The 24,850-nt window shown below is 32.7% G+C and overlaps 1 protein-coding gene across 1 annotated transcript in view; it reads right to left on the bottom strand.

Annotated features, from left to right (window-relative positions):
• MDGA2 (MAM domain containing glycosylphosphatidylinositol anchor 2) overlaps positions 1–24,850 on the bottom strand; it is a 639,286-nt gene that overhangs the window by 213,553 nt on the left and 400,883 nt on the right. The window contains 2 exon segments of the mRNA XM_031952914.1: positions 7,806–8,075; positions 8,264–8,557. Coding sequence (XP_031808774.1) covers positions 7,806–8,075; positions 8,264–8,557 — 564 coding nt within the window.

Genomic DNA, 24,850 nt, shown 5'->3' with positions numbered 1-24,850 from the left:
AGAGCCCTAATTCAGTTTCAATTGATCAATGATGGACAGAAGCAGCTACATCCAAAGAAAAAAACACTGGGAAATGAATGTAAACTGTTTACATTTTTGTTTTTCTTCCTGGGTTATTTTTACCTTCTGACTCCAATTCTCCCTGTGCAACAAGAAAACTGTTTGGTTCTGCACACATACATTATATCTAGTATATACTATGACATATTCAACATATATAGGACTGCTTGCCATCTAGGGAGAGGGGTGGAGGGTGGAGGGAAAAATTGGAACAGAAGTAAGTGCAAGGGATAATGTTGTACAAAAAATTACCCTGGCATGGGTTCTGTCAATAAAAAGTTATTATAATAATAAAAAAAAAAGAATTGAGGCATGACATGGTCAGACTATACTTTAGAAAAATGGATTGGAGTGGAAAGTCTTGAGGTGATGATCAATTAGTTTGGCTTTTCAGTCTTATCAGAGAAGACATGAATTGTGGCACATAATTCATAAATGGTACACAGCAAGAAGATACATAAGACAGATGTGTAGGTAGAAACAATTACATGGGATGAGAATAATGAGTAGAGGATGTTGTAGAACTGAATGAAAGGGAGCATGGTATGCTCTTGATACTAATAGATAAGTTAGGAAGAGAAGAGTATTTGGGGGAAAAGAATGAGTCTGCTTTGGATATTTTGAGTTTGATGTGTCTAGAAGATATCTAGTTCAAAATGTCTGATAGGAAGCTAATAATGTAGAATTGTTCACAGGAGCAAGATTAGGGATGGAGATATATCATTTTGGAAATCATCTGAATAGAGAAAACAAATCAACCAGTTGACTTGATTTATTAATTGAGTTCAATAAATGAGGTAATATAAAGAAAAGAAAAAGGCTAAGAAAGAATTTTGGGAAACTCTCCCAGTTAATGTATATGACATAAAGACTAAGAAGTCTTCAGAAAGGGAGGAGAAACAAAAGAGGGAGAGGTCTTATATAAAACCCAAAGAAGAGAAAGTATACATGAAGAGATTATTAGCAATATCAAAAGCTGCAGAGCACTACGGAAGCATAAGGGCTGAGAAAAAGATTTGGGCAATTAAGAGATCAGTTTTGAAGAAGCAGATTCAGTCAAATGATGTGATTTGAAGCAGACTATATAGAGTTTAAAACAGAAGAGAGGAAGTGAAGATACTAAGTATAATAGCTTTATCAAGGAGTTTAGTTGATATAGGGAGGAAAGGGGTAGAATAACAGAAGCAGGAATGGTAGGAACAAGAGGTTTTTTTCTGTTTTGTATGCAGATTTATTTCTTTTTTATATTCAATTCAACTTTATGTTCAATTCTGAATCTTTTCCTCCTTTCCACTCCTCTACCCATTAAGAAGGTAACAGAAACAAAATTCATTATAAATACTTACCTTTGCAAAACATACATGTGTATAATTCAAAACAAATTCCAGCATTATCCCTGTCCAAAAAAGCAGGGGAAAGGAAAAAAGACAAAAAGACAAAGGGAAGGGCAGGGAAGGGCAGGGAAGGAAAGGGAAGGGCAGGGAAGGGCAGGGAAGGGCAGGGGAAGAGAAGGGCAGGGAAGGGAAGAGAAGAGAAAGGAAGGACAAGGGAAGGAAAGAACAAAGGAAGGGAAGGGCAAGGGAAGGGAAGGGGAAGGGAAGGGCAGGGAAGGGAAGGGCAAGGGAAGGGAAGAGAAAGAAAGGACAAGGGAAGGAAAGAACAAAGGAAGGGAAGGGCAAGGGAAGGGAAGGGCAAGGGAAGGGAAGGGGAAGGGAAGGCAAGGGAAGGGAAGGGGAAGGGAAGGGAAGGGAAGGACAAGAGAAGGGAAGGGGAAGGGAAGGGCAAGGGAATTGCAAGTTTTGTCAATTTAGCAATCTGATGGTGTGAAAAGGTGCTAAATGATTGTTTTGATTTGATTTTTAAAAATTATTAATGATTTTGAGATTTTTTCATATAGCTATTAATAGGTTGGATTTATTTCTCTGAAAACAGATAATGTATATTCTTTAATTATTTTCATTTGGGAAATTATTTTTTTAATTTGATTCAGTTTCCCACATCTTCATCAAAGAAAATTGCCACAAAGATGTAGTTGTTTTGAATGGAATTTCTCTTTTTATTTCTTCTAATTGATGATAACATCAAGAAATGTTAATAATTTATATAGGTTGATTTTATACCTTTCAGCTTTGCTAAAGTTGTGAATTGTTTTGATTAGTCTTTTAAGTGATTCTTTATAATTCTCTAAGTAAATTGCAAAATATGTATGTTGCTGCTGCTCTTACTCCAGTAAGAAAAGCATTTCCAAAGGTAATATTGTTGCATTATATGGATGATATTTTGGGGTGTGCACCTGAGGAACAAATGTTAGAAGCATGTCTACAAAAGACCATAGAAACACTAAGAAACTACAAATTTCATATCACTACAGAAAAATTCAAAGGCATACTCCTTTTCAATATTTAGGATATGAAATATATCCAAAGTCACTTACAGTACAAAAACTGTCTTTAAGAACAGAGAAGTTAAATACTTTGAATGATTTCCAAAAATTAATAGGAGATATCCAATGGATGCGTCCAGTGCTAGGCTTAACTACCAATCAAGTGCAACCCCTATATGATATTTTAAGGGAAGACACTGCTTTAAATTCATCACACCAGCTTACAAAAGAAGCTCAAGAGGCTTTGAGAGAAGTTGAACTGGCTTTATCCAATGTGGTTGAAAGAATAACTCAAAAACCCTTGGAAATATCAGTTTTTGCTACGAAAGAGGCACCCACAGCAGTTATTCATCAAGGAGACAGCATGATGGAGTGGGTGAACCTCCTGGCACAACCAGAACAAAGCTTTACTCCTTACCCAATGCTTGTGGCTAGAATTTTATTAAAGGCCATTAAGCGAGCAGTACAATTATCTGGGACAAGACCTGACAAGATATACACCTTTTATACTAAAGCACAAATTAATGTATGCTGGGAGACCATCCCAGAGTGGCAAGTTTTAATGGCCACAGCTCCAAATTTTGCACACGGGTCTCCATTAAAGATAACCAGACTGTTGCATAATTGGCAATGGATTTTTGAGGAGAAGGTTTCTAAGGTTCCTCTTAAAGGACCTACTATCTTTACAGATGCATCTAAACAAAATATTTGTGCTGTATACTCTCATGATGTAACAATAAAAAGAGTAGTCAGAACTCCTTTTCAGTCCACCCAGCAGAACGAATTATATGCAATCGTGCTAGTTCTCACTTATTACCCAGGCGATATAAATATAATATCTGATTCAGCCTATTCAGTAGGTGTGGTACAAAGAATTGCCACAGCCCAAATAAAATTTGCAGCTTCTAATATATATCAGCTCTTTAAGGAACTTCAAGAGCAAGTGAGAAAGCATGCAGGCAAGATTTATATCTTGCATGTCCACTTGCATAGTGAACTTCCAGGTCCTATTTTTGATGAAAATTCAAAGGCAGATAGCCATGTTAGCTAGTACTCCTTTATTTTAGGAGGCCCAGGAATCCCATTTTAAATACCATCAGGCTGCTTGAGCTTTATGTTTATAATTTGGGATAACAAAAGAGGAAGCTAGGAGCATAGTAAAAAACCTGTACAGCTTGCCTTCCTTTCCACCCTCCTATGCTCCCTCCAGGGAAGAACCCTCGTGGTTTGAGATCCAATGAAATCTGGCAAATGGATGTGACCCATTATAAATCTTTTGGTTCTCTGTCTTTTATCCATGTTGTGGTAGACACCTTTTCAGGATTCATTTTTGCAATGCCAGCAGCAAAAGAGACAGCCCAAGTGGTCACTGAATTCCTCATACAAGCATTTGCAATTATGGGTGTGCCACAAGAAATAAAACAGATAATGGACCTGCATATACTTCCAAACATTTTGAACACTTTTGTACAGTATAAGATTTTACACACCACTGGTATACCCTTTAATCCTCAAGGTCAGGCAATCGTAGAAAGAAGAAATAGGGACATTAAGACATTCCTCCAAAACAAAAGAAAGGGGAGCTAATGAGTAACCCTAGAGAACTTCTAAATTTAGTTCTCTATACCATTAATTTTTAAATTTTTGATAAAGATGCACTGGCTCCAGCAGACAGGTTTTATAACCTACCAGAAGAGCAGTGTCCAGTGCGAGCAGCTCCACTATCTTTAGATAATCACCAGGTGATGTGGAGAGATCCAGAAAGTGGTGAATGGAAGGGACCAGATAGGTTAACTGCTTGGGGAAGAGGGTTTGCTTGTATCTCCACAGGTGGAGAAGGAATCAGATGGGAGCCAACAAGCTGTATTCGCCTTGTCCATCAAAGAGAAACAGAAAAAGAGAAAAATCTCTAAACAAAGGAGAAGATTTAAGAAACATCTGACACTGAAGAAGCATGGCTGACAATGAGACTGTTAAAATAACTTTAAAATCTTCAGGAGTCATTGGATTTCTAACACAAGATGAGACTGTTTCAAGTTCTTCAAAACAAAGGAGAAGATTTAAGAAACATCTGACAGAGCATGGCTGACAATGAGACTGTTAAAAGAACTCTAAAATCTTCAGGAATCATTGGATTTCCTAACACAAGATGAGACTATTTCAAGTTGTTGAAAAACCAGCAAGAATCATTGGATTCCTTGAGATGAAAAATTGTTGATACTATTGCAGTACTTCAGAGCTTACAGAAATTATTAGATTCTTGGCGCATTAATTAATTAATGGGACTATTTTTAGGACTTATGGAGATGTATAATTCTGTATGTTGATTCATGTTATGAAAAATTGTTTACTTCAAAGCTTACAGGAATTATTGAATTCCTGGCACGTGAACTAATGGACAATGGGTTCCTTTTAGACTATTTCTAGGACTTAGGGACATGTACAAATTCTCATGTTGATTCATGTTATTTGTTACATTACTACTAGCCTGTGTTCTATTGCTATGTGCTTATGTAACTATGTTTAATGCCTCCCATATTGATGGATTTATGTACATCTTGTTTCATACTTGTTTCAAGTGAGCCTCTTTAGAAACCTGCTAATCTGATTTGATTTTCTATTTTCCTTTGGTGTTTTCATCTCCGTTCCTGAGATGTCAGGGAGGGTGTGACCACCTTCTTTTTATGGTGTTTTCACTCCTTTTTTGAGCAGTCAGGGAAGGCATGATCACCTTTTTGGTGTTCTCACCTCCTTGAGAAGTCAGGGAGGTCATGACCACCTATGTTCTAAATCAAAAGAAAAGGGGAGATGTTGGAATCCTTACAAACTGTTAAGTCATTAGAGTTGATAGAGACAATAATTATCTAATTTAGCATGGTTCAGTATGATTTATCTGATCCTACGAGGAGATGTTATGGGCTAGAACTTGAAATAAGGTACTAAGTACAACTGATAGACAATAATGCTTGTGTTCACACCTTTAGAGAGCTCTTATAAGCAAGAAGTATTTAAGTACTCATTGGAGTTCACACGTTTGGGAGATTTCAGGGTTTAGTATGAGATATCTGAATTCACACCTCCCTTGAAGCTCTTAGGGCCAGAGAGCCCGCTGGGAAATATCCCATAATTCCACTCTCGGAGAAGGAGCATAAATAGAGCTTCAGTGAGCCACTTGAGAGTTTTTTTTACTTTGGAACATTGACTGGGGTCGGAGAGGAGCACTCTGGGAGGAAGCCCACAAGCCCTCTCTCGGAGGCAAGAGAGATTCATTCCATCTGGAGGCTGAAGTAAGCAGAGGCAAAGGACAAAGCTGCAAGAGCTCTTAGAACCAAGGAGAGAGAAAGGCCTCTAAGAAAACTAACCAGGCTATATTGGAGACAATAAAAGATCTGAACTTTTATCACCTGGCTGCATTTTGGAGTGATTAATACTTTCAACTGAAACTAAGGCTGACTCCAGAAAACCTCCCCAAGAAACCTGCTCCCAGGGAGAACCATCTTATATTATATTATAAAGAAGAAAAACACCACAAGTATTGTTATTTAATTTTAATCCTTCTTCAAAGACTTTTGTCATGCAATTTTATTTGTAATTACTTAAGACCAAGTATCTCTGTTTTTCTGCATTTGTTAGTTAAGTGTTGTGCTCTAATTAAAATGATTAATTTTTATGTTGCTGCTGTTTATGCATAATTTAGAAAAAGGTATTGAAATGATCATTATCAATTCTGTATCTTTTTTATTGATCCTGTTTACAAGTAATTGAGTTTGTCTTCTAATTGCTTTTGTCTGGTAATTATTCAAGTCATGTCTCTGAAATTTGTTCAAAAAATCATTTGGCCTATAATGGGTTACTTTTAAAATGTATTTCTGCTAGACACTGATCAATAGATTCCTTGCCTCAAGGAATTTGAATGACTTTGGAGAATTGTGTAAACACAAAGAATTGAACCTAATATCTTTCTACCACTGAGAAATCCTTCAAAGATGCCTTTTTTTGCTGTCCAAAAGTCTGGGCCCAAAAGTCTCTTACCTATTGCTGTAAATGAAATTTTTTCAATACTATTTTTCAATTTTCCCAGTAATTTTTTGTGAAATAATGAATCTTTATTCTAGTACTTGGGCTTGCCTTTTCTTTTTCTTTTCTTTTTTTTTTTTTTTTTTTTTTGCTTCTTTCTCTCTTCTTTTTTCCTTTCTTCCTTTTTAATACCAGAGCATGAGAGATCCATTTGCTTTAGTATGTTATGTATCCAACTATAATTTAAGAATGGATGAATAAGCCATAGAATGTAGATATTCTATAGGAAATTAGGTGATTCATTATTTCAAAAGATATGGAATGACATGAATCATCAGAAAGAAGCAGAAGAACAAGTCTTACTATATCAAAATCAGGATGATGAAGAATGAAATGACAATGATAGAAAAATGTATCTTTGTTTCAATATATTTGTTTTTTTTTTCTTTTTTGGAATAAAAGATCAAAGGAAATAAAATAAAATAACAATAACAATAGCTATTATTTATATAATATCTGCTATGTGTCAGTCACTGCACTAAACTCTTTACAATTATTGTCTCATTTGATCTTCATAACAATTCTAGGAAGTAGATGATATTATTATTCCATTTTACAGATGAAGCAAGTGAGGTAAACAGAGGTTAGGCAACTTCCCCAGGTTCACACAGCTAGAAAGTATCTGAAGTCAAATTTTAACTCAGATATTCCTGACTCTGAGCCCAACATTTTAATAACTGTGTCATTTATTTAAAAAAATAGACATGGAGGATTTTGTTGACATGGAATATTTTATGAACTTTCAGATGAGGTCATTGTATTATTAGTTTTATTTAATTGCTTTACTTTGTTGCAAAAGGCCATAGAGAAAGATGTTTGCAATATAAAACCAAAAAATATCAGTAAAACTTTTTAAAAATGAAATGCTAGGATCTAAAATATTTTATTTCAAGTTTGTGAGGACATCAAATAGGGGGATTTTTAAAAATCTACTTACTATTCTAAGAAGACCATATATAAAAGATTTATCCTCAAATCATTTAACATTTTCTCAAATGAATTTGTATTTTAACTTAAAGTGATTACCATTAATTTTTGTTGCTTTAATTAATAAAAGACTCAAAATAACAGCTCTACTTATAAGCCTTATTGAAATTGAAATATTTTATCTTAATTTCTAGACCAGATTTATCTTACAAGTTAATAATTAGAAACTGTTCCAGAAGAAAGAAATCTATTTTGCCCCATGGATTTTCATATATGCTTTTATTAACATAGAATGAAGTGTCCTATGTATTGTTGTTATTGTTGTTTTAATTCACTGAAAATGTCTTTGAATTCCTACCTGTAACAAGATAGCTGCATCTTCCAGCTCCAGCTTCATTTATAATGTTACAATTGTAAATACCATAGTTTTCATTGGATAGATCCTTCAGTGTGTACTCTGTGTACTCTTGTGAATCAAATTGACCCATCCGTAATAACTTATTGCCTAGGCGCCACTCATAGGTCAGCACCCGGATAGGATAGGCTCTCAGTACTCTGCAACTCATTGTGACACTTCTATCTTGTCCTTGTCTTATTTCCAGGAATGGTGGTTCCACAGCAGGAGGATCTGTAAAAAACAGATATTTAAAAAGAGACAAGACATTGTTTATAACAAAAAAGTTACAAGTGAAATAATTGTATTGAAATTCAAATTACTAAACCAGTTGCAAAAAAAAAAAAATTCTTTTACTTAAGGGGTTACTTGTTTTCTTCCATTTTCCCCAAAAGACAATCACAGGAAAGGAATTCACTTACATTGTACAATGAGCTGTACCAATGCTTCCCTTGGTGTTACATTAAATCCATTGTACTGGCTAGTCTGACATCTGTACATTCCTGACATCTCTCTGGACACATTCACAATTCTCAGTGTTCCATCATAACTTTCCATTTGCATTGACCCATCTGGCATAGCAACTTCTTTGTCCGCTCTAGTCCAGAGGATAATGGGTTTAGGTTTTCCAGTTACTTGGCACTGTAGTTCTATGGTATCCCCTTCTCTGGTTACCAAAGGTGATTTTTCCTGAGGAACAGTCAAATTGGGTGGAACTTGACAGAGGAAAAAGAAAAGGGATTATAAAGTTACTATTAATTGTTAAAGTACACTAAAATATAGAGAATCAACTGCACATTGAAATATAACGATCCCATGCATCAAATTTTAGACAAAATAAAAAATTGACAAAATCTCTCAATCAGAAGTAAAGAGAATTCCTTAATATAATCCAGAAATAGTTTGATGTAACACTACCTAATGGGAAAAACCAATTGTCAATCAATAAATCAGTCACTAGGTTGGGAATGACATGACCAACAAAAGAAAGTATCTTCTTAGAATAGTATGGTACTCTATATTTTTATCAGATGATCCATGATAAATTGGGCAAAGTCAAGTAGAAAGGGGACAAAAATGTATAAAATGTCGGGGGGGGGTGGAATAGGGAAAGTTTTTATTTCTTTCTGTCTAAAATATATTTCATCTAAAGATAAAAAAAATGTAAAAGTCATTGAAAAGTGAAAGCTCATGGAAAAATTCAGCTAGAGTGCTCAAGCTTTAACTAGCATTCCATTCCTCTATTCTATAGTGGGAATGATATGTAAAGAATAATGAGGCAAATATATGATGATACTATCAATTTCTATTTGAGTTTTTATTTTGTAACTTGTGAGTGAACTATGGTATCATAGTCAAAACTTTAATTGTATATAAAACCCAATTTTAAAGAATGCTAATATATTTTTCTATAATTTTTTTTTGTTCTGTAAATATGTTTTTGTATTCTTAAGTGTCATTTTATTAAATTTGGGTTTCAGAATTTTCTGGATGGAACATTAATTATAGTGTATAATAGCACAGAAAACAAACAGTATCATATGTAATTATGTATGATACAATAAAAATATTAATTACAGATGTTATTTATTTTAATGTTTTTCAATTAAATATCCCTTTATAATAAATATAATTAATATAAATTGACAAAATGGAACTAGAATTCCTGTTACTAGCAGATAATATGCTAGAATACTTCTAATCACTGATGAATTCCTCTAGAACTTTAATGGGAAGAATTACCCTGAATAAGCCACACAATTTAGCAAGTATTCTAGCCTCATTCTCCTTTGAAGCAAGACCAGTTACATTTTCCACTCGGGGTAATGTAAAAACTGTGTGTTTCTATATGAAACTTCATATTATACTGTTTGCTTTTAAATAGAATCCTAAAACCCTCTTTAGGAGAGAGATCATTATGTCCTGCCTCTCTTCTCCCTAAACTCCCATCATTTAATTAAAAATAGAAAAAAATAAAGGGAATTTTTGGAAATAATGATCAAACAATATTAATACAGACTGATCATACCCACAAATGTATTCTCCTTGTATGCATCATATCTCTGTCAGTAATATACTGCAAGATAAAATATTGCATTGCTCAGAACTTTTGTCTTTATAATTGTTTTATATATATATATATATATATATATATATATATATATATATATATATATTGCTGAGGCAATTGCAGTTAAGTGACTTGTCTAGGGTCACACAACTAGGAAGTGTTAAATGTCTGAGACTAGATCTGAACTCAGGTCCTCCTGACTTCAGGGCTGGTTTGTTAAGTGCCCCTATTTTAGTTATTCTTAAATGAATTGTTTTCATTCTGCTCACTTTACACTGCTAGTTAATGTTTTTCCATACTTCTCTGAGCTAATTCATACTTTCCTTCTAGTTCTAGTCATCTCTTTTGTCATTGACAGTGTATTAATACTCTGATATTTTAATATACCATTAATTATCCAACCATTTTCTAATTTTCTTTTTTTTTATTTCATTTTCTAATTTTCTAAGAAGTAATCTAAAGTACACTTTAGATTTATTCCCTATCCTTCTTTTTAATCTCTATTTCAGAATCAGGGAATCGATTCTGTTTGTGACTAAGTAATTACTCATAATATCTTTCTCATAACTTCACTTCTTTCTGTATATATTTGCTTGTTTCTTCCTTTAGTTTGATATAGTCCTTATAACAAATAATTTGAGTATACAAGTGTGATGATGTGTATTCAACATGTCTTTATCTACTTCAGCTGAGTCATCTATGAGTTCATCTGAAGTCCACTTCTAATATCTCTTCATACATGTTTGTATATTTTTCTCATGAAATCAAATTATCAAAACTTGTTTCATTCCTTCTTCCTATTTTCTTTAGCAGGATATTCCCCTTATCCTCATATGGACCCTCAAACTACGCATTTAGCTTCTGAAGATGATTTAGACGATGTTTCAAGGTTTGAAAAAAGTCATTGCAATGTATTTATTTCTTATTTTGCTCTTATGCAAAGTAACAACAAATACTGAGTCAGCTTTGTTTTATCTCAGCAGTCTACAAAAGGATCTTGAATTCCCTCATATGGGCCTGACAACCTTCCACTTTTGTAGATACAATTCTGAAAACCTTGAAGATGACACATTAGGGCTGGAGAATGAAGCCTAAATAATTGAGAATTCCACCAGAATTTGCCCCAGGATGCTCAAAATATGAGAAGTTCCAATTTCCAATATAATTCCCAACTAATTAGAATAGAATAAATTTAATGAATTTTTATAAATTACATTAGTCTTCAATCTTTGTTTTGAAAATGCTACAGAGGGAATAATAATTTTCTTCTTCCAGGTTCTTGACCATAGCCTCTTTTCCTGCTCTTTGAACAATCAGAACAGGAAAATTCTTTTAAAATCAGTATAAAATGGTATTTGTCTATTAAATTGCATCCAATAAAAGGTCAGTAAGATATTCTTTCAGCCCAAGACAATTAAGTAGTTCATAAAGACAGATTGGATGTAGTGAAAGTTGATATGAAGTCTATGTGGATGAACATCATTGATGGTGACAAAAACAGCAGTAGGTTTGAGAACTCTCAAGCCAGAGATGGTAAGGTCACCTGGCAGCCTGTAAGAAAGAGATTACAAGAGATCTCTGTGATAGAACTGGACACATGATCAGATGCTACTTGACCATTCCATCATCTATACATACTTCTAAGTTATATTTCAAATGAGGAGAGATTCACTTTCTATCGAGAAGAAGTGAAAGCCTAAGGGGCAGCATCACTTTCAGTCAAAATAGATGAGGGACCTTGAGAAACAATATCATTTCTTGTCCCAAGGGATCATGGGAACTGAGGAGGAATAGAGATTGAAATCTCAAGGAATCAGGGATCCCTCCTGGGAAAGGACCAGAGTGCAGACTAAAATAGCAATGATTACAATTGTACTTCGCACAACAACTTAGAAACACTAAAAGCTTCACTGGAAATTGTTCAGAATTAGTGCTAAATGTAAAAAAGCTTAAAGCTCAAGACATGTCCTCTACTTATGCCAAAACCCAGAACCCAACTTTAACATAAAGTTCAAAATCAAGAAACAAAATGAGAAAACAAACAAAAGAAAAAAAAACTGATCATAAAAATCATTAGGATTTCTCTTTCATGTGTACCTTTTTGTGCTTCTCTTGAGTCTTTTATTTGAAAGTTGAATTTTCTATTCATCTGCTTGTTTCATCAGGATTCTTGAATGTCCCTTTATTTCATTAAATATCCATTTCCCTCCTGACAGATTCTACTCAGTTTCGATGAATAAGTTATTCTTGATTTCAGTCCTTGCTTTCTGAAATATCATATTCCAAGGTTTCTGATCCTTTATTAGGGAAGTTGCCAAATCTTATGTGACCCTGATTTTGACTCCATGGTATTTTAATTATTTCTTTTTGATTGCTTTCAATATTTTCTCCTTGACTTAGAAGCTGTAATAACTATAATATTTCTGGGAGTTTTCATTTTGGTATTTCTTTCAGGAAGTGCTGGTGGATTCTTTCTTTGTTTTATAACTCTCTGGTTTTAGGATTTCAGGTCAGTTTTTCTCATTAATTTGTTGAAATACAATCTCTAGCCTGTTTTTTTATCATGGCTTTGCAGTAGTTTAATAATTCCTAAATGATCTTTCTTCATTCTATTTTCCAAGTTATTTGCCTTTCCAATAAGATATTCCCCATTTTCTTTTATTTTTTCATTCTTTTGATTTCTCCCCCCCCCCTCCATTATTTCTTGGTGTCTCATGAGACACATCTTCCAATTGCCCAATTCTAATTTTTAAAAGATTATTTTCTTCACGGAGTTCATATACCTCTCTCTTTTTTTTTTTCACTTGGCCAGTTCTACACCTAAAAAATTTCTTTTTTTCCAGTGAATTTTTGTATTTCTTTTGATCAGGACTCTTGCTTCTCTGTGACCATAAGCTCCTTTTGGTCCTGATACTGTAATGCAAAATTGTGTATGGGAAATACTACAGGGTCCTAAGCCTTTTACAGGTTGCAAAGTGTCTCCTGCAATCTCCTTCTGTATGTTCCATTCCCTTATATTCCATGGAATGAGCTCCAAAAGCTACTTTTGTTGCCAATGCAGATACCTCCAAGGCCCACTGCTAGCAGTGCAATGCTCCATGGTTTGAAGTGAGCAGAACATCTGAATGACTTAGCAACTCTGATGAGGCAATAATTCAAGACAATGACCTATGATGAAAAATTATATCCCTAGAATGAGAATTGATAAACTCTGAATAAGGATTGAAGCATACTTTTCTAAACTTCTTTTATTTTAGTTTATTTTCTATCTATATTTTCTTTTACAACATGACCAATATTGAATTATAATTAATTACTACTAAATTATAACTAATAGAAATTAGATTTTGAGGAATATGGAAGTAATTTAATTACTGACTGGTTATTAAATGTATTTCATAAACTTTTCCTTCAGACTCTTTAGTTCACATCACTGGGGGAGGCATTCAAACTTTTGTTAATGTTGAAACTTTCCAAGTTACTAAGTAATGACTCTAGGATTTGGAACTATGAAATTTCTAAATAGGCTTTTATAGATTTTCTTAGGAGAGCAAATGTTAAAATTGTAGAAGAATGAAAGGATAGAAATAAATTGAATCAATTAATCATAACATTATACTTTAATTAACTACCTTGATGTTCTATACAATCAAACTTTTATCAAGTGAGAACAAGCCTTAAATGACTTATCAAGAGTGATAAACTATTTGTGAAAATATTTTAATCAATTTAGAAAGAACAAAATGCTTATTGGATTTCTGTCTGCATATGTATATATCTTTCTATACAAATATCTATATACCTATCTTATCAATTTATTTATTAATACACCTACATACATCTATAGATCGATATACAGGCAAGCAGGCAGACAGACAGACAGACAGACAGACATTGGTTGAAGAATTAGTCAGCAGTATTAAGAAGATGCTAGTTCAAAAACAGTCATTCCTGATATGGGGTAGCAAGTTCATTCAAAGAAAAGGAATTGTTGTTGACAAAGAAATGAGAGTACTAGAAACCCTCAAGTTCTCAGGTTAACCTCAAGAACTTTGAGGAAAGAAATAGTCAGCCACCCTAACTAACAACTGACATGAATGGTAGTTGAGAAATAGGAAGGAGTATTACTTATAGATTAGATTTCCTAGGTAAATTTCTTAAAATGTAACTCACTTAGACACTGAAGTTAAAAAAATTTTAAATTAAAAAATATCCAGTTGTATGAGGTTTTTTTTACTCTTTTGACTATTCCAAAGGCAGAGATTATGGGGTATAGAAGCATCCTTGCATTCAAATTGACTACTTATCTTCTGTGTAATAAACACATATTTATTTCTTTATTATATTTAGTCCTCTGGAATGGAGGAAATATTTTTAATGATCTGATGTAATTGTGAAGTGCACATGTTTCTAATGGGAACTAAATGTATTTTATATCTGAGATTTTATATTCTTTTTTTTAAAAAGCTATGACTGTATGAATTGGATATTTGGTTTTTTCCTTTCAGCCTTTAAAACTTGCATTTGGATATTTTAAAAATTACAATCCAATAATTAGAACCATTTGGCAGTTAATATGCATTTTAATAAATGTGCTTATTATATGCCAAACATTGTACTTGGGATTAAGGATATAAAGAAAGGCAAAAATATAGTTTCTGTAGTTAAAGAACTTATATTTTCATGCAGAAAATAACTGAATACTAATGTACATACTAGATAGATGGACAGATATCTGATAGGTGGCAGATACATAGATGGATGGATAGATGGATAGATAGATGTGGGAAATAATTTTATAGTGAAGACAGTGGAAGTGGAGAATTGTAAAGGTTTCTTTTGGAAGGTGGAATTTGAAATGAATCTTGAAGGAAGTCAGGGAAGCAAGGAGGCAAGAAATGAAGTCATCAGAGGAACCACAAGAAAACCTGTGTCACTGATTCAGAGGGTATTTGGAAGCTAGTAAAGAAAACTGGAAAGTTAAGAAAATCCTGGACCATAAAGCCTATAAAACTCAGAAGATTTTATATGTGATCTTTCATGGCTATACCAATCTTTTAGAAAAATTACTTTGGAAACAGTACAGAATGGACTTTGAGTAAGGAAAAACTAGAGACAGGAAGACCAACCAGAAGGTTTGTGTAGATGTCAGGTGATAAGGATCAGGACCAGGGTGATAGTAGTATTGGAGAAGACATGAAGTTTAAATGAATAATTATTACAAAGATAGAAAAGACAAGACTTTTCAAAAGATTGGATGTGTAGAGTGAGTCACAGTGAAGAGTCAAGGATAATCTTTAGGTTTTGATGATATTTATAATCTTAATCCAGTTTAGTTATTTCCTTTGAAGACAGTGGGGTTTTTCTTTGCCTTTCTTCAATGTAGACAATCAAATTTATTCATCTAGTCTATATCATGTTAAGGATTAAATTTTGTATGACTGTAAGAGAATGCTCTAATAAGGGAAAATAATTTATGCTGACATATGGGGTTACAAAACAAAAAAGGCAACAGAAATGGTAATAAACTGCAAGATTGTTTGTACAGGAGACCTCTGGTTGTCTATGAAAACAATTACTTTAGGATAAGGAAAAGGAATTGTATAAATTAGTCAACTGGGGAACAATGTTTAGAAAACAAAAGTCTGAGTTGTTTGATCAAAGGTATTAAAACTAGTATATGGGCTACCCTGCATAAATTAATTTTGCCTCCATATAAGCATTATTTCCACTGCATATGACAATTAATAAACTTTTCTTGAAATTGAGATAATTTCTGTTTCCTGATTTTTACAATCTAACACCAGTCAGATATTTTTGCAGATTAGTTAATAAAAGAGTGGGATGCACAGAAAGTGGGTATTCTTGATTGTATCAATGTTTCTTCATATCAATAGTGTTGAATACAAATGGAACTTAGAAAAACAAATCATCATTCTAGATGTTGTACTGTATTATATTTTTATTTTTTAAACACTTCACAATTACATTTTAATTTGGTTCCCACAATACTGAAAAGTTTTGCTGGCAGTGAATTAGATACTTCTCCTTTTCATGATAATTAAAATTGGTTTTATGTTCTGAAGGTTCAGGTTTAAAATTATCTTGAAATTTGACTTGATTTTAAATTCATCTAGGGTATAATTTGAAAACTTCAATTAACAAGGACTGAGAATATTTAGAATGTAATTTAAATATGAATAAATTGTTCACAGTACAAAAGTTATTAATCTGGTGATTATTTTGATAGTATACAACCCTGAAACTGCACAATGACATTCCTTTAGTCATACTGTGATAGGTTTTGTCAGGAAGAAAATCCTGGATCACATAGATTCATTCACACAAAGATAATTCTTTCCTGGGCAGATTGCTAAATTAGTGCTTCCATTTCAAACTTTCATGGACCTATCAATGTTTATTATTTATTTTTTCTATCCTTTTGGAGTTTTACATGATTATATATTATACTAAGAATAGAAAAACTACCACATTTTTGGAGAAGCCCAAATTCAGAATAATTTAATGTAACCTCACTATTAGGTATTTAAGAGGAAAAATCCTTCCTAAAAGGCTATTTAATAAATGTCATGGCTTACCAAAATTATAATACTAAAGGTTTCCACAAAGACACTTTGGCTAAACTATTTATTTTGCTTCCTCAGTATTACTTTCTTTGTTTCTCTGCACTTTTCCTTCAAGACTTATATGATTGGAATCTTATTGAGTCATAATAGATCTGTCTTTTTTAGGAAAATTTAAAAAAACCTTTAGTCACATAAGCAATGAATCATATTCACTGTTGTGGTAGGAAAAATATCCTAAACTCATTTAACTTCTTCCCCCCAAATTAGGATAGTTTTTCCTTAACAGATAATGATACCTTCTTTAAAACTTGATAGGTTCATATGATGTAAAGATTTAGACTGGCTCTTGATAGCATTTCCTCAGCACGTGGATACCATGACTATCCACGCCATGAGTAGCTTTAGGAGTACTCTCTTTTTTGACTGTTGGGTATTAGGGATACTTCTTGCAAAATAGCTTTTCCCACCTTATTTAAGCAAATATATTTTTGTTAATTGCTAGCTAACCTAAAAGTACCTCATTTTCTTCGTATTTTGAATCTAAACTACCAAAATTCTTTTCAGTTTAGTTTGAGTCAGGTTCAGTTCAGAGAACTATTATAGGATTGGATTAGAATCAAATGAGCTCCTCTAATAAATGTAAAAGCAAGTTTACTGAATTTATCTTTAAAATACACAAAGTAAGAACACAAAGTAAAGTTGCATGGGTCCCTCTAAGATAAATAGTCACAGAATTTGAGTAAGAAATCACCATTTCTAGAGGCATTCAGGTATTATCAAAAGTACACTAGAAGTGTGAAGGCCAACTTGGTTCATTTTACTCTATACTTTCTTCACTTCAAATTTTGAAATAATGCTACTCATAATCTAATGGGGGAGGCAACATGCAAAAAACTATAAAAGTTATAAAAAAAGACAAAGTGGAAATAATCCACAGAAAGAAGGCATCAGAATTAAGATAATGAGCAAAGGCCTCCCACAGGAGAGATTTTATCTTGGAATTGAAAGAAGCCAGGAAATCTGGAGCCAGAGAAAAGGTATGAAAGTCCCACTAAAGAAAAGAGGCAGCCTTTCTTATAAGGCAAAAAAATTTGTATCCCCTCCTAATTAGGGCTCCCAGCCAGGTTAAAATAAAGAAAATGGCCATGCAGTGTTCAGGAAACTTCTTTTTGACCTATGACCAATGACTATTTTGGTGGTTATCATCTTTGATATACCTGTGATATCCCTGAGGCTGCTCTTGATGATAGCCACATTTTTTTTTACATATTTGGCATCACCTACCACATACACCTGAGAACTTAGTCCTTCCTGACACTCTCTCAAATTCAGTCACTCCTTCAGCTCCATTGTTCTTTTTGTTTTCCTTTAGCTATATTTGTCTTTTGGTTTTGCTCTTCCGCCTTTAATGCTTTTTGTATGAGACCAAATTTTTCTTTTTCAAAGTCTTCAACTTCATATGATTCTTGAAAGAAGAAAGAGGAGAATCTAGAACTAAACAAAGGAAAGGTCCTAGATTAAAGGAAAGGGCTACAACAAGATTGATTTGAGATTCAGCCAGGAAAGGAAAAAGAATGGAAGTTCAGAAAGAAATATTAGTAAAGAACAAAAACAAAAGAATTTTTATGTGCCAAGGATGCCCAATACAATAGCAAAGAAAAAGAAAATAATTGTTTAAAAAACACCCAAAATAAAAACCTCAAAGGAAAAAAAAATAGATTGTTCAGAATTAGAATCCTTTGAAAAATTGATGCAAGAACTTAAAAGCTAAAAATATGGGAAGGCAGAGCCAAGATGGCTGAATAAAAGGCAGGGACTCACCTGAACTCCCTTCCCCCCAGCCCCTCCAAATGGCTTTAAATAATCATCCTAAACAAATTTTGAGGTAGAAGAACCCATAAAAAGGCAGAATGAAAAAATTTTCCAGCATGAGACAACTTAGAAGGTTAATAGGAAAGGACTGTTGCATTAAAAGATGAGAGTGGAACACAGACTGTGCCGGCACCATGTAGACCAAGCCACAGAAAACCAGGAACAAACTTGAGGTGACTGAATTAGTGGCAGCAGTGGTTGTTTTTATACAACTCAGTCCATACCAAACAGAAAGATCTGTTATGCCAAGGTGAGAGTGAAGCACAGTTCAGCACAGTAAAACACAGTGCCACTACAGGCCTGGCCCTAGCCAACCAGAAGAGGGCATTAAGGACCACTGTAGCAGCAGTGTCAACTTCTGGAACTCTCAGTTCACAAGCAATAAGGGAGTCACACGTCTGATCAAAAGGAGATTACAGGAGATCTCTTTGCTAGCACTGAGGCAGAACTCTGTTGCTTTGCCCATACTAGGATCAGGGTCCCAGTACTGAGTGACAATCCCAGGGCAAAGAGAAATTCTAGAACATCAGTGTTTGCAGCCATGGTGGAGCAAGGACCTTCCTTATAATTTCAGGGTATAAAAGAGTGCCTGTAGTTGCTATGAGACCAGATTACAAACTAAGACAGTAGTAAACACCTCTCCTTAGATTATACCACATTGGAAAAACTGAAAAATATAGGTCCCTAGATGTATCTCTCAAAACAGCTATTCAAAACTCCTGAAGCTTGAGAACAGTGCACCCTTAACTCTGGAACAGAGTTAAAATAATGAACTGGGAAACTTGCTTCAAAATGATTTTATAATAACTGTGAAAAAGTTTTGTAATAAGTTTCTCTGATAAAGATCTCATTTAGCAAACAGAGATAACTAAATCAGATTTATAAAAATAAGAGCCATTCTCTAATTGACAAATGATCAAAAGATATGAACAGTTTTCAAAACCAAATGCTCTAACTCACCAATGATTGCATCCACACATATCAAAACAATTCTGAGGTACCATCACATACCTATTAGACTGGCTAATAGAACAGAAAAGGAGAAAGATAAATGGTGGAGATAATGTAGGGAAATGGACAATAATGCATTGATGGTGGAGTTATGAACTGATTCAATCATTTTAAAGAGAAATTTGAAACTTTGCTTACCTTCTCAAGGAGGGGACAGGAGGAAGGGAGAGAATTTAAAACTCAGTATTTTAAAGGTAAATGTTAAAAATTGTTTTTATATGTAATTGGAGAAATATACTAAATGAATTTAAAAACTGAATTCCCCAAAGTAGATTAAAAATATTGTGAATGAAATGAGAACTACGGAGAATAGACTTGAAAAAAAGATTTAACAGCTTAACAAAACAAAACAAAAACAAATATACAAAACTTTACCTTAATAGATTCAAGAAAAATTAAGAATAGGCCAAATAAAAGTTAATTACTTTTAGTAATTAAAGTGTGAGACAAATAAATCATACAAAGTCAAAAGATTAAAAAATAGAACCTGTAGGAATGGTAATTTATATGAAAAAATAACAATTAACATGGAAAACAGATTAGGAAAAATAATGTAAAGTTTTTTATTTAATATCTGACCAAAAATTGGATATTATATTTCAAGAAATAACTATAAAATATTGTCCAGACATAAGAGAACAATTGAGGGAATTTGTTTTACTTGACCATGAATATTTGTTATCAGATATTTGTTTACTTTCCTTTTCTCAATGGAATTAGAATGGATTTGTATTCATTTTAAAAACAGAAAATTAAGGGGATGCAAATTAAGACAACTCTGAGGTGTCACTACATGCCTCTCTGATTAACTAAGATGACAGGAAAAGAAAATGATAAATGTTAGAGGGAACGTGGGAAAAATGGGACACCAATGCATTGTTTCTGGAGTTGTGAAATGATCCAACCATTCTGAAGAGCAATATGAAACTATGACAAAAGGGCTATCAAACTGTGCAAAGAATTTTGATGAAGCAGTGTTTTTTTTTCTGAACCTGTAGCCCAAAGTGATCATAAAAAAGGGAAAAGGACACACATGTGCAAAAATGTTTCTAGTGGCTGCTTTTTGTAATGGCAAGAAACTGGAAACTAATTGGATGCCCATCAATTGGAGAATGGCTGAATAAGTTATAGTATAAGAATGTTATGGAATATTATTGTTCTATAACAAACAATTAGCAAGATGATTTCAGAAAGAACTAGAGAGACTTATATGAACTGTTGCTAAATGAAGTGAGTAAAGGAGGGAGAGAATTTGGAACACAAGGTTTTGCACAGGTGTATGTAGAAAACTATATTTGTATATATTTAGAAATAAAAAGCTATTATTTTTAAAAATTCAGGGGATGTTACAGATTAGCAATATTGCATTCGATGATGTTATTATATTATTAATTTTTACAAACATGTATTTTTACAAGAGACCCCTTATATGACATGACTAATATATAAAAGTTTATGATTTTTAAAAAGTAGAAAAAATAGAAATTTTATTTAAAATAAGTGCAGAAAGTATAAAATACTAGGAAGACTAATATCTAATATATCCACACGATGATTCTATAAATATAATTTATATAATATGATGATGTTTCTATTGCTCATAGAGAAGAGAATGAGCATTTACAGTGTCTACCATGTGCCAGATGCTTAATTGCTTTATAAATCTCATTTGATATTCCTAACTATGGGAGGTAGTTTTATTATCTCCATTTTACAGTTAAGGAAAATGACAAAGCATAAAGAAACTGAGTTATTTGCCCAGTCACACACCTACTAATTTTCTGAGGTCAAATTTGAACTCAGATCTTCCTCTCTTCAGGCCCAGAACTCTATCCGATGCACCAACAGCTACCTCGTGGGTAAAGCATGTCAATAAAAGAAAAATAACAATATTTACTGAATTTATTTGCTTATTCAGTATCATAGGCTTACTTTATAGAGTTAGAAAAAATAATAATAAATTTATCTGGAGGCACAAAAAGTCCAAAATTTCAAGGGAAATAATTACCAAAAAGGAACTAAGGGAATACCAGATATCAGATTACCAGATAAGAAATATTAGTGTTGTATAAGAAATGATTTCAGAAAAGGACCCACATGTGCAAAAAATGTTTGTAGCAGCTCATTTTGTGGTAGCAAAGAATTGGAAAATGAGTAATACCCATCAATTGGGGAATGGTTAAACAAGTTGTGGTATATGAAGATAATGGAATATTTTAGTTTTATTAAAAAAAAATGAATGCCAAGCTGATTTTAGAAAGCCCTGGAAAGATATACATAAACTGATGTTGAGTGAAACAAGCAGAACCAAAAATATATTGTATACAAAAACAACAAGAATGTGTGATAATCAACTATGAAAGACTTGGTTCTTCCCAGTGGTTCAGGCATCCAAAGCAATCCCAACAGACCAGAACAGAAAATGCTATCCTGCATCTAGAAAAAGAACTATGGAGGCTTAATGTAGATCAGCACATGCTACGGCCACTTCTTTTTTTCTGTTTTTTTTTATCTTTCCCATGGTTTTTTCCTTTTGCTCTTATTTTTTCCCAACATGATTCATAAAATAATGGGTATTAAAAATGAATTTACCAGAAAAAAAGAAATTATTTCAGAAAAGCTTTGAAAGACTTACATGAACTAAAGCCAAGTGAAGAAAGCAGAACCAAGAGAACATTATACACTGTAACAAGATTATGTGTTGATCTATGGACTTGCCTCTTCTCAACAATGTGGTGATTTAAGGTAATTCCAGAAGATAAAATAGAAAATGCCATCCACATCCAGAGAAAGAACTATGGAGAGTGACTATGGATTGAAGTATAGCATTTTCACCTTTTTGCTTCTTTGTTGTTTTTTTTTTCTTGTATTTTTTCTTCTTTTGGTACAATTTTTTTTGTACAACATGTCAAATGAGGAAATATATATGCATATATAATTGCACATACTTAACTTAGATTGCTTATTGTCTTGGGATGAGAAAGGTAAGGGAGGAGGGAGAAAATTTTGGAACAAATGAATGTTGAAACCCATCTCTACATATATTTGTAAAAATAAAATGGTATTAATTTTTTTTTTACTAAGGCAATGCCCAGCCATGATTCTAGGAAATTAATGATGTAACATATTATTGTCTAACAGTGAAGTCATGCTCTCTTAATATAACTGAATGTGTATATTTTTTGGACATTGTCAATATTGGAATTTATTTTGTTTGCTTATGCATAGAGTGTTACAAGGATTTTGTCTTTCTTTTTCTCAACTTAGAGGAATAAGGAAAATAGATTTATATAAATTAAAATTAATTTTAAAGGATGCATCTTTTAGGGAGGAAATTTATTATTAATTTCCAATGATTTGGGAAGATCCAGAATTCACCTTCTTCTACTATTCTCATTTCAAAAACTTAGTCTCTTAACACTATTCTACTCTATACACTCTCATCCAGCCTTACCAGGCAAATCTAATCTAAGGTGAATTCTACTCAATCAAACATGGATGGAGAATAAATCCTTTGTGTAGATTGCATCAGAGGGTGATTTGGTTATATCATATAGGGTATCCCTATTGTTCTGTAAGTCACCATCCAAACTCCAGTCCAACATTACTCACTTCTTTTTATGAAGTCCTCCTGTCATTAATTGTTAATCAGTCAGAGTTGATTGCTGCTTGGAGCACCTTTAATCCAAAGGCATATAAATATCAAGAAAAGCCATGCTTCCTCTTTCACCATTTATAGGATAATGAACCCACTTTTGTCAATTATTTGTTAGATATGATTGATAAAAATCAATTATGATATACTCTCAGACTTTGTCTCTAGAAATTATTTTGATTTGCCACAGTAAATAATTCAAATGAACAAATTTTTATCAATTATTCATGATGTACAAAGTACTATTATATCTTTTTCAATGATTCCTCAAAAACTAACTAAAAAATTAAAATAATAATACTGTGATTTTATCTACAAATACCTTAATACCTATGACCTAATTTCTTAGAGATTTCAATGTTCATATGCCTCTTTACTATCAACTTCTTATAGCTAAAATTCATCTGACTCTAAAGATTTTTAGCTCATTTATATTAAGTAGTGATTATTTATCTTATACTTGGGTTTCTGATTATCATCATGTTTCTTTTTCCTTTTTTTCCAATTTTAATATCATTTTTCATAGAGGAGACAAACAAAAATAGTCAGCTAATTTTATTTTCTTTAAATAATGTCAATATTATATTTATTGCATCAAGTAAAAACACCCATTTATTCTATATTTTTCCTTTTCAAATATTTTGAAATATCTTTTATATACTGTTTAACATTTTTCAAAAGCTTCAGTTCATGCTAGGCTTTAACTCTTGTAAACTATCTCTAACAATTCTATGTCTTTTATTTTTTGTATTTACCCTTTATTATGTGATTGCTTGTAGTTTTATATCCTATTTTTTAATCTAAGGATACCTGAGAGCTTTTTTCTATAGCTTCTTTATATTTTATTCCTCATCATGAACATTTGAGACTACATTGACAAAGTTACTTTTTGAGAATAACATCCTTCCTGAAATGTTTCCCTTTTAAAAGTTTCTTACTGTAAGATTATTCCTATTGTTCCTCTACCTTTATGAATATATTCATCTAAAGTCTATGACATATAGGTAATATTAATTTATTTTTTGTCATCAATTTTATAGAAAAAACTACTTATATCAATTCAATTATCCCATGATTAGAAGTGCTTACACAAATACCTTTTATTTAAAAAAAAATGAAACAACAAAGAAGTAATATGGGAATAAGGAAGAACAGAGTTCATCTTCAGAAGAGGAAACTTTAGGGAAAGAAAAGGTTTTAGCCTCAAATGTAATGTGAAATGGCTCCCTGTCCAAAGAGAATTAATAAAAGAAGTTGAAAAAAGAATTTAAAAGTCAAATGAGAGATATGAAGAAAAACTAAATACAATCCATCCAGGAAAAACAAGATTATTGAAAAAAAAGTTGGCCGACTAGAAAAGGAGGTACAGAGTCTCAAAAATGAAAATAATTCTTTGAAAATTAGAATTGGGCAAGGGGAAGCCAGGGAGGCTATGAGAGACCAAGAAATAACAAAAATTATTCTTTTTATTATTTTATTTTTTACAATGATAAATTATTTTATAATGCAGAAAATAATCCAAGAAAATTAAACTAAAATGATAAAACATGAGGGGAAAGTAGAAACAGAAGATCACCACCTCAAAATCATCCTGTATTAAAAACACAGGACAAATTTTAAAGAGATTTTTTTCTAGATTAAAAAGAAATTTTTCAAAACACAAGAAAAAAAATTCAAATATACTGGAGCTATAATTAGAAGTGTACAAGACTTATAGTAGCTGCAATAAAAGGACCTGTGGATACTGGAATCTACTGTCAATAGAAATAGGCCTGTGGCCATAATACCATATCCAGTAAAACTATTTAAAACT

Source organism: Sarcophilus harrisii, chromosome 2 (genome assembly GCF_902635505.1).
Source record: "Sarcophilus harrisii chromosome 2, mSarHar1.11, whole genome shotgun sequence".
NCBI classification, from domain to species: domain Eukaryota; kingdom Metazoa; phylum Chordata; class Mammalia; order Dasyuromorphia; family Dasyuridae; genus Sarcophilus; species Sarcophilus harrisii.
Note: the sequence above shows the minus strand (reverse complement) of the source record. Positions and strands in the feature narration are given on the sequence as shown.